The sequence below is a fragment of the Mesoplodon bidens genome (genome assembly GCF_964165515.1).
Source record: "Mesoplodon bidens genome assembly, chromosome: 10".
Classification (NCBI taxonomy): Eukaryota; Metazoa; Chordata; class Mammalia; order Artiodactyla; family Ziphiidae; genus Mesoplodon; species Mesoplodon bidens.
Genome location: NC_138172.1, coordinates 83,483,291 through 83,493,435, shown reverse-complemented (window position 1 = coordinate 83,493,435; position 10,145 = coordinate 83,483,291). Strand labels below are relative to the sequence as shown.

The 10,145-nt window shown below is 54.9% G+C and overlaps 2 protein-coding genes across 2 annotated transcripts; one reads left to right on the top strand and one right to left on the bottom strand.

The window, feature by feature from the left end:
• The first annotated feature begins 1,208 nt into the window (after positions 1–1,208).
• PPP1R11 (protein phosphatase 1 regulatory inhibitor subunit 11) lies at positions 1,209–4,363 on the top strand. Its single transcript, XM_081245977.1, has 3 exons — positions 1,209–1,491; positions 2,583–2,691; positions 3,131–4,363. Exons 1-3 carry the CDS (start codon positions 1,423–1,425, stop codon positions 3,331–3,333), a joined length of 381 nt encoding a protein of 126 aa, XP_081102103.1. The 5' UTR covers positions 1,209–1,422; the 3' UTR covers positions 3,334–4,363.
• Positions 4,364–4,488: 125 nt separating this feature from the next.
• Positions 4,489–9,806, bottom strand: RNF39 (ring finger protein 39). The gene is made up of 4 exons (XM_081245946.1): positions 9,249–9,806; positions 7,571–7,593; positions 7,263–7,354; positions 4,489–5,747 (listed from the first exon to the last, which is right to left on the bottom strand). Exons 1-4 carry the CDS (start codon positions 9,732–9,734, stop codon positions 5,167–5,169), a joined length of 1,182 nt encoding a protein of 393 aa, XP_081102072.1. The 5' UTR covers positions 9,735–9,806; the 3' UTR covers positions 4,489–5,166.
• Positions 9,807–10,145: the final 339 nt, after the last annotated feature.

The window sequence follows — 10,145 nt, the reverse complement described above, 5'->3', positions numbered from 1 at the left end:
ATTTGTCTGCCTTCCTGTTCTCTTTTTGCCACTCTTGTGCTCCCTGAGAAACATACACATATTTTTATCTTATAAACTGGCCTATATTGTAATTTATGACAATTTCTGTGCTAAATCTTACTCATCTCCACCCCAGAGCAAGGGTAGGCAGTATGTAACTAAATTCAGTTTCATAGATGAGACTTACATCTATGTTAATATTCCAATGTCTTATATGTCTGTTAGTATTTATGCCAGTCTTTCCCATTAGACTGGGAGCTAAAACGCAGGGTCTGAGTGTTTTATGCGCCTCCATCTTCAAGTTACAGCACAGTGAAAGGAAATAATCCAAGTTGAAGACGCATTAAGTGCCCTGCTCGAACACCTACAGGCACAGGGCGAGGATTAAAACCCAGATTCTTATTTTTTAAAATAAATTTGTTTATTTTTTTAATTTTATTTTTGGCTGCATACAGTATTTGTTTTTCTCTTTTTGGCTGCGTTTGGTCTTCGTTGCTGCGTTCGGGCTTTCTTTAGTTGCAGCGACCGGGGCTACTCTTCGTTGCAGTGCATGGGCTTCTCATTGCGGTGGCTTCTCTTGTTGAGGAGCACGGGCTCTAGGCATGCAGACTCAGTAGTTGTGGCGTGCAGGCTCAGTAGTTGTGGTGCACGGGCTTCGTTGCTCCGCGGCATGTGGGATCTTCCCAGACCAGGGCTCGAACCCATGTCTCCTGCGTTGGCAAGTGGATTCTTAACCACTGCACCACCAGGGAGGCTCAACCCAGATTTTTAATCAAGTGTGTTTCTAACTGCTCCCATGTCTCAATTCTTTAATTCCCAGACGAAACTAAAAAAAACGAAGCTAGGCCGTGGTAGGATCATTACTATTGCCCCTTAGCTTTCTCCGCGCTCCCACACAGCCAAGGGATGGGGGTGGGCTGGACTCAGCTACTGCACATCTGAACCACGTGAGGTAACCAGTCTGCAGCGTCTAGTCCGACTCTACGCTCCTTGACCGCAGGTTCCAGCTCAATCTCTGTGGTGCATGCGCGTGCTGCCCTTGGTCGCCCCGCCCCTGCTTCCACATCGTAGTGACGCCCCTTCCGCCAAAGTTGTGTAGCCTTCTTGCGGCGCCTGCGCACTGTCACATTACGGCGGAACTAATCCGGCGACCTTGAGCTTAGACGCATTTAGTGCCAGGAAGGGAAAAGGGGGACCACAGAATGCGTCACACCCGGAAGCGGAGATCCGGAAGTGGGGTTGGACAGGTTATCCCCAGGGGTGGGGCAGCGGAGGCCCAGGAGGAGGGGGAGAAAAGAAGGTGGAGGATCCTGGCTACTAATCTGAATCCGATACCGATTCTCTTAGACCTCAGAGACACAGAAAAGACAGAAGGGTGCCTCATCCCCCTTCCTCCCCTCCTCCCTCTCTTCAGCCTTAGCCATGGCGGAGGCAGGGGCCGGGCTGAGTGAGACCGTCACTGAGACAACGGTTACCGTGACAACCGAGCCCGTGAGAAAGGCGGGGGGCGGTGCTGTTTAGGGGTTGGGGAGATACCGGGAGGGAAGGGATAGGGCTTTGGAGAGTTGCTGGAGGGGCTGGGCCTGGGGATATGGGAGGAAGTGGGGTTGGGAGAATCTCAAGGTATTGGGAGATTTTGGGTGTGTCAGAGTTGGTGCAGAAGGCTGGTCAAGAGACATGCAATAGAGTTAGGATATAGGTGATGCTTGGAGTGGTGGTGTGTATAAGTAATGAAAGAACGGGAATTTGGAGATTAAGGAGCAAGGGATGTGCTGGGGGGAAATGAAGGGCTGTGTGAGAAAGCATGGTTGGAGGCCAGCTGCAGGGGAATTTGACTGGAAGCATACTTATCAGTAAATATTTGTTGAAGGGATGATTGTAAAAGGAAGCAGAGGGAATGAGGGAACAAGAAAAGGGAGATGAAGATAGTATTTTGAAAAATCAGAGGAGATATAAATAGAGAAAAATGTAGCATTTTTGCAAAAACAACTTAAGTTGCCTTCAAAGGGAGAAGGTTGTGTTGGGTTTAATAACCCTTGGACTAAGGGAGTTTAGAGTAATAGTTACTAGAGATGCCAGGATGCTGGGGAATAGGTGGATAACAAGTGGGGCGGGCTGGGCTTGAGGATGAGAGAGGTGAGAACAGAGTTCTTTCTTTAATGGGAAAAAGAATAGGGGGTCTGGAAAAAAGAAAGGGAGATCAAAGATTAGGCATTGGTGACTGAGAAAATAATTTCCATGTATTAATACCACCAAGGATGATTTGGGGAGGAAGACGGAGAAACAGCGAGGATTATATTTCCCTTTGAATATTTGCTGGGACCTTTCCTAGGTTAGGAATTGTATCTTCTCTGTATACTAGTGGTTACCAAGAACAGGAAATAATACTTCATGATTCCTCAAGGGACTCCCTGAGGCCAAAAATCTGTTCTATTTTATCTTCTCCCAGCACTCAGCTCCTCTGGCACTATGTCTGATCCTGATTGAGTTGGGGAAGGGAAGAGAGGAGGCCCCCAGGAGGAAGTGGGAAAGGTTAATAGGAGGGGACTAGCTAGGTATGCCCATCCTTCTTAACGTTCCAGGAGAACCGGAGCCTAACCATCAAACTTCGGAAACGGAAGCCAGAGAAAAAGGTGGAATGGACAAGTGACACTGTGGACAATGAACACATGGGCCGCCGCTCATCAAAATGTGAGTAATTGTTGGCCCACAGTAACCCTGGAGTCCTGGCTCCCCTCAGCATGTCTTCTGCCTTCTCACATTCACTGACCTTCCCGAAGCCCCCAGATGCTCACAATCCTGTGGCTGTCCTGGTGGTTCTCCGGTACCAGGGAGAGAAGGTTAAAGTTAGAGGAACAGAGGTAGGGAGAGGCTTGAATTGGGATGCGCCAAGGCCTAAAGTCAAGAGATATCTGAGGTGGGAGAAGTGGAACTTTGGATTCCTGGCTGGAAAGGACGAGGGAGTTGGGTGTCTGAGTCCCAGGGTGTGGGCCTGGGGAAGTCGGTTCCTGGAAGGTAGAAGGAGAAAATGGTGAAAGTAGGGATTTTTACTGAGATCCAATGGGAATGGAACTGATGCTCCATCCTATCTCTTCCTCCTTTTTAACTGGGCTCCTCCCTCCAAATCCAGGCTGCTGTATTTATGAGAAACCTCGGGCCTTTGGCGAGAGCTCCACGGAGAGTGATGAGGAGGAAGAGGAGGGCTGTGGTCATACACACTGTGTACGGGGCCACCGCAAAGGACGGCGTCATGCAACCCCGGGACCAAGCCCCACCACCCCTCCCCAGCCTCCTGACCCCTCCCAGCCCCCTCCAGGGCCAATGCAGCACTAAATTCCTTTCTCCCCCACCATTCCTGTGTCTGTCTGGCCCTGAATGTATTCATGTGGCTACTCGGGGACTTAACCCATGGTTTGATCCCTTCTCCAGCCCCCTCCTCCCCTCTCCTCTGCCTCATAGAGGGAAGAGGGGGAGGAGGGTGGACAGAGATCCTGGAATTCTGACTTGCTGCTATTCCAGAACCCAGGTTTCTGGGTTCCCCCAGCCCTCATTTCTGCCTCCTCTCTTCAGGGATCCAGGCATCTTGGTCCCAGTCTTTTCCCTTTGTTCTCACTGCCAAACTACCTGTCCTGTGATCTAATTATCTTGGCCCCTTGCACTCTCTACTTGAGTTCCAAACAGTTAAATTGGGTTTCCAACAGCCCCAGCTTTCACTGCCAGGGTCCTAGTCAGATTCCAGGCAATCTTGTTCCAGCTATGCTTGTTAATCCTGGCTTAGAGCTTTTCCACTAATGTATTTATGTCATCCTAACTCTTAGTCCTTGCCCGTGGGATGTGAGGTCTTATGTGAGACCTCAGAGCTCTTAGCCCTTTCCCTCCTCTCCTGCCCACTCCTGTCATGCCCTTAAGAGGAGTTAGGAGAGAGAGAGGTCTTTGTCATTCTCACCTTGGGAGAATGGCAAATGGAAAAAGAAATAGTCATGTTCTCCCCTCACCCTTCTCGTGTGACCTAGGGTTTCTGACAAAGCTGGCTTCAAGACTGGTCACTTAGAGCCACCTATCTCCGCAGGCTTTGGTCTTCCAGCTTAGGAGACAGATCCAACATGGTCCCAGGGGCCTGGGTCCCTGGAAGAGGAAGGAACAGGGAGGGAGCAAAGAGATGCACTCTCACCCCTTCCTTCCTAGGCTTTGATGTCTCTGCCAGCCCAGATGTCCTGGCCTTCCCCACCCCTTACTGGGATCTGGATATCATTTTCCAGGCCTCTTGCCATGCACAGTTGCAGAGATCAGTCAAATACATACCACCACTGAGATCTCATTTATTGCCACAGATGCACAAAATAAATAACCCAACATCACAAAATGTGTTAAATACAGGCCTATTTATACATATGGGGAAAGAAGTGAGGCTATATACAAAGGTGAATTTGGGGTGTCTGGGCCATTCCCAGGTTGAGGGAAGGAGAGGTAGCACAATTGGTTGCTTGTTGTGAGTATGTGCAGGGGGGAGGTTTTAAGAAGGTTCTTAATGGGAAAAGGCTGTAAGCATAGAAAGCCGCCATGGTGGAGTAGAACTGGCCTGCCCCCATCTCCCCCAAAAAGAGGGCCCTAAGGCCCAGGCCAGAGTCAAGCCTCTTGTTTTGGGGGAGGAGGCTTTTGTTTCTCTTGAGGAGAAACCTCAGAATGGACAAGGCAGGGAAGCCCAAGCCTCAGACCTGTGGAGAGGGCACTGGGCCCTTCTTTGCCAGGAGGAGAGGCAGGGGTGGGAGGTAAATGTTTGACTGGCAGGGCCTCTGTGTATTAAACATGGGCCAATTATCAGTACTGATGGGGCAGGACCTGTTCCCCAATTCAGGCCTGGGAAAGACAGAAGGGGCAAGATCCCTTGGGAAGTACTGGGGTAACCTAGGGAGAGAAGCATCCCAAGATTTGGGGGGAGGGGGCGGGGAGCAGGAATGAATTAAGCTTCGGGCATGGATGTGGAAACTGGAGGCCAGTTGAGGTCCTAACTATCTGGAAGAAAACAGACAATGTAGGGGGGGGGTGCTTATCAATACACGGGCAATGGGCGTGGACATGATGCCTGGAATGAGTAAGGATTTCCGTGCCCAAGAGGAAGCAGCCTTATTTCAGACCAAGCCAGAATAAGTGTTGTGGGTGAGCTTCTCAGCCTTCCGCTGGCACGAGGCAGAGGGGGACGCGGGGGTCGCGGGTGCACAGCAGCGGGAAGACGCGCTCACCCAGGGGACCGGGCGCCTGGAAGGCGAAGAGCAAGTCCAGGGAACGGCCGTCGTAGAAGGCCACGCGGCCCCGCTCCCAGTCCAAGTCCACGCGGATGCGCCGCGGCTGGGGCCCGGCGCCGCCCAGCGGGGTGGGCTCCGGGGACGTGAGCGCCCACAGGCGGCCGCCGCGACCCTCCACGGCCCACACAGCCCCCGCGGGACATAGGCCTACTCTGCCCTTGCGTCGCACTGACTCCCCGGCCGCGCCCAGAGCATAGCGGCTCTCCCCGTCGTCCTCATCCTTCCCGGAAGAATCTCCGCGGGAGGCGGTGTCCGCGATCTCCACCTCCCAGCAGTGGCGGCCAGCCCCGAAGCCCTGCGCGCCCAGCACCGCCAGGAGCTGATCGAAGCGCGCCGGGCCGTCGCGGGGTGCGGGTGCCCCCGGTGGGGCCAGTCGGACGCTGCGGCGGTCCGCGGAGACCAGCAAGCGGCGGTGAGCGGTGCCAGGATCCAGGGTCAGGTCGGCTGGAGAGGAGAAAGCAGGGGGAGGACCGCGTGAGCAGGCTTTCCGAATCAGAGGAGGGATAGGATGGAGAGGATGCGCGGAGGGTACACAAGAGGCCCACAGCAGCTCAAAAGGCGGCTGTAGGACCAAAGAGGGGGAAGGCATATGAAGAGCAGGCTTGGGCAAGACCCAACCTGCGCTGATGGGCCACTTCCTTCTGGAGAATTGGACTTGGAGAAGGACCCTGCTGGCCCAGGGCAGGGGGTACAGCACAGCGACTGAAGGAGGGGTTGCCCGAGTTTGCGGCCTTGGCGGCAGAGTGAGGCTCGTCTGACTTCTAGGGAGGGTGAGGACTGATACCTCAATCTGCAGCATCTGGGGAGGGGGTGTGGGGTGGGAGCTGGGTCAACAGGATGGAGAAGATGGATTTCAAGAGGAAGGCTGATACCAGATACCAGCACCGCACGTGATAGAGGGGAGGGCCAGAGGGAGAAATCCAAAGTATCCTGAGAAACCAGCCCACCACCCGCAGGAACAGGTGGGAGTAGACAGGCCTATTCCTATAGGGAGCGCAGGGCACAGGAGAGAGAAGGTGATGATAGCCAAAGGGACCAGAAAGAACTAATCATTGGCCTTGTGTGTATGGGGTGCTTTGAGGAAAGATTCCTGGATTAGGGGTGCCAGAAGCAATCTGGGTTGGGTGGGATGGTGGGTGGCCAAAAGGGCAGAGCACCTTCTCTAGGAAGTTTAAAGAAGGGCAGAGGGCAGCCTTGGAAGTGATGGAAGGAACTCCCCAGAAGCTGCAGAGAAGGCCCAGAGCCTCAGGGGCAAGGAGACGTGGGAATCCTGGGACACTTCTGGAAGGGAGTGATGAGAAGTGGTGGCAGCAGGGATTCCCCAGAAGCAGCTGACCCCCAGGGGTCTGTTGTGTGAGTGTATGAACAGGTAAGAGGAGAGAATAGCTGGAATATGAGGAATGAAGGATAGACCTTGTTATAGGTTGAATTGTGTTCCCCCCCCCCGAAAGTTGTGAAGTCCCCCCAATACCTCAGAATTTGACTGTATTTGGAAATAGAATCTTTACAGAGGTAATCAAGTTAAAATGAGGTCATTAGGGTGGACCCCAATCCAGTATATCCAGTGTCCTTATAAAAAGGGGAAATTTGGACCCAAAGACAAGTGTGTATAGAGAGAAGATGCTGTGAAGACAGGGAGAATGCCATCCACAGGCCAAGGAACGCCTGAGGCTATCAGAAGCTAGGAGAGTCCTGGAACAGAGTCTCCCTCTCAGCCCCCAGAAGGAAACAACACTGTTGACACCTTGACTTCTACCTCTAGAATCATTTAACTTCTGCCTCTAGAACCATAAGACGATAAATTTCTATTGTTTAAGCCACTCGGTGTGCAATGCTTTCCTATGGCAGCCCTAGGAAACTAATACAGACATCAAAAAGGACTTGATCATATTTGAGAGAGAAAGGGGAACAAACTGAAAACAGCCTCTCATTTAGTTCCCTCCCTTCTGCCCTCCTTACCTGTCAGCCTATGAAGCATCTTTTTGACCACTGGGTAATCTTCAGAGAGATCGTCCTCTGAGTTAGATGACTTGGGAGTTGGGGCATCAAACCTGGATAGATGAGGGAGAAGGGTCAGGAAACTGGTAGATACCCTCTGCCCTCTGATGTCCCCACCCCTACCCCACTCACATCTCTGGAGCAGAAAAGGGTGAGGCCACACCCAGAAAACCTGTCTGTGAGTGGGGACAAAGATGTGGCTCCTGTAAGACGGTGATGGATGTGGCAGCTGATAGTAGAAAAGAAAAAACAGTAAAAATGGAACTCACCTTCTCCATGTCTTCTTCGTATCCTGGGGTGGGCAGAAAAAAACATGGATGTGAGCTCTGGGCTTCATACTGTGGGGAGCTCTTCCCCTGCCTCCTCAGGTAGCTGGGTCTGATTTGGTGAGGTCCCTCTGTGCATCTCAGACTGATCTCACCTCTTTATCCCCTGTGCTCCCTTTTCCTCTCATTCTCCCCCTTCCCCTTTCATGACCTTTCCTTCCTCTCAGTCACCACTTTCTCATCCTCCTAACTCCACCCCCACCATTCTCCTCCCTTTGCCATGCCACAAAGCCTCTCAGTTCCCCTTCCCCAGCCTCATCCAGGCCTTTTTCTTGCCCCCAGAGTCCTCACCATTCCCTGTTTCCTCCCAGCCCGCCCCCTTCTTTCTCAGTGGCCCCCATCCTTATCCCCTTCCTGAGGGTGTATCCCAGATAAACATCCCCCGCCTCCTCCATCACACAGACCAAACACATACTTAGAGTCCTTAGGCTAAGAGTTCATTTATAAAAGCCGTATAATAAAGCTGCTTCCCCTCTTGCCATAAAAGCCCAGTGTCGTTTATAGGGCCCTTTGTTCTGTGTCTCTCTACCCTGACCAAGGAAGCAGCTGGACTTGGATGTGTCCCAGAAGGCCCAGCAGATCTGCAGGGTACCATGAGAGCCAGGAGAGGGCGCTGGATGCTCCCCATCCAAATACTAGGATTCCCTCTACCGGCTTAGCAGTCTAGTGGGAAAGACTGGGGCCGACCAGTAGGGTGGTGAAGGGGAGAGAGGAAAGGCAATTTGCCTAACTATGCCAATTACACCTAGACCAATTAGGTATATGTAGACTTCAAAGGGTGGAAACAAGACTCGAGACCGGCTCGGCTGCTGGCGAGAAGCCAGTCGGGAATGCGGGGCGCCTGGAGGTCGGCAAGGGTTGGTCGACGGCCAAAGAGTCAGGGCCCAGGAGGGACGCGGGAGGCTAGGTGGGTGGGTGATCAGGGTGGGATGTGGAGAGGATCCAGAGGTCCCAACGTCTGTTTTCCCGGACCTTGCCTCCACCCGTGGCCGCCTCTGCCTGGGGCCCTGGGAGGAGCGGAGGACAACAATAACAACACAGCAAGGCCCAGGCCGGAGCCCGGGGACCTACCCCACGACACTACAGGGGAGTTTGGATCTGCCTCCCTCCCTTCTTCCCAACTTTTGACAGCCGCCTCCTTCCCCGCCCGTCCACTCCAGCTTTTTGTCCATCCTCCCTCCTGCTTCTCCTCTGCTGGGCTAGTTCTGATCTCACTCACCAACCTCCCAGGCACCCAGCACCCTCCCCTCCGCCTGGCCTCCGCCTCCGGGGCGCCTAGCGGCGTCTTTCCCCAGCCTCCCAGTTCCCGCGCTCTTCGCCGGGCCTTAAGGGTCTCCTCCTGTTCTGTCTAGTGCCCCAACCCCTTCCCTCCAGCCCCTCTCACAAGCCTCAGGCATCCGTCCAGCTTCGCTCTGGGCAAAGCGTCAACTGCTTCCCGGCATCTCTCACTTGACAGCTGCCGCCCCCTCGTCCTCTGCTTTTCCTTCCCCAGCTCCATCTTTTGCCTAAACTTTGAGAAGGGCCCCAGCTCGGGAGGTGCCATTCCCCGCTTCCCCAGGGAGCCCGCGGATGGCCCCTTCGGCCGACAGCTGCGGACTCGCGAAGCGCACCCCTGCCTCACCTCTCCGTGCGGGTCCAGGCAGCCCATGGTGGGGACGCGGCCCCCTCGGCGTTTCCCAGCTCGGGCCCCGGGGTCGGCCAGCTTCTCCCGCAGCCCGCGGCTGATTCGCACTTCCACCGCCAGCCGCACGTTAGACCTCAGGCTGCGGCGGGGGCACGGCCGGCCGCAGCACGGGCAGGCGGTGGGGGGCGCCTCGGGGCCGGGGGCCGGCGGGGTCCCCCAACGGCGGTCCAGGCACGCGCGGCAGAAGCTGTGCTCACACACCAGGAGCACCGGGTCCTCGAAGGGGCCCCCGCACAGCGGGCACGTCGCTAGCTGCTCCAGGCGCTGCACCAGCCCCCGGCCCAGCAGCTCGGATGCCTCCATGGGGAGCCAGCGTCCGGGCGCCGTCCCTTCCGCGACCATCGGGACCACCTTCGGGCTACGCAGGTGGCTGAGCGCCTCTGCTGCTGGTTGCGTCGCTGCCCCTCTCTCCGCCTCCCGCATTAACTTTCTGACGCTTTCTGGCGCTCTCCTGGGATCGCCTCTCTCTTCAACCAGTCTGTTTCCGCCAATCTCCCCACTACGTCAGGCTTTATAGGGAGGGAGGAGGCCCCTGCGGGAGGTAAACATCAGGGCTTGCGTAACACCCCATCTGGTTCTCCCGCTTCCCCGTGAGGTTTGGAGGAGGAGGGTGGAAGGGACATCTAGGTCTTGAGCCGAGGAGGTGGTCGCTAGGGGGCGCTCTGGGGGCAAGGTAGCAAGGTGTGGGGTGGGTAGCCCCCGTCACCCCCCGAATTGCCCGAATCTCGCCTCCGCCTTGGCCTGCGGTGTACAGGTGGGCAGGGCGCCCCGGCTCGCTTTTGGCATGTGTGCGCACATCGCCAGAGTATGTCATTCCAGGTGGCTGGCACACCT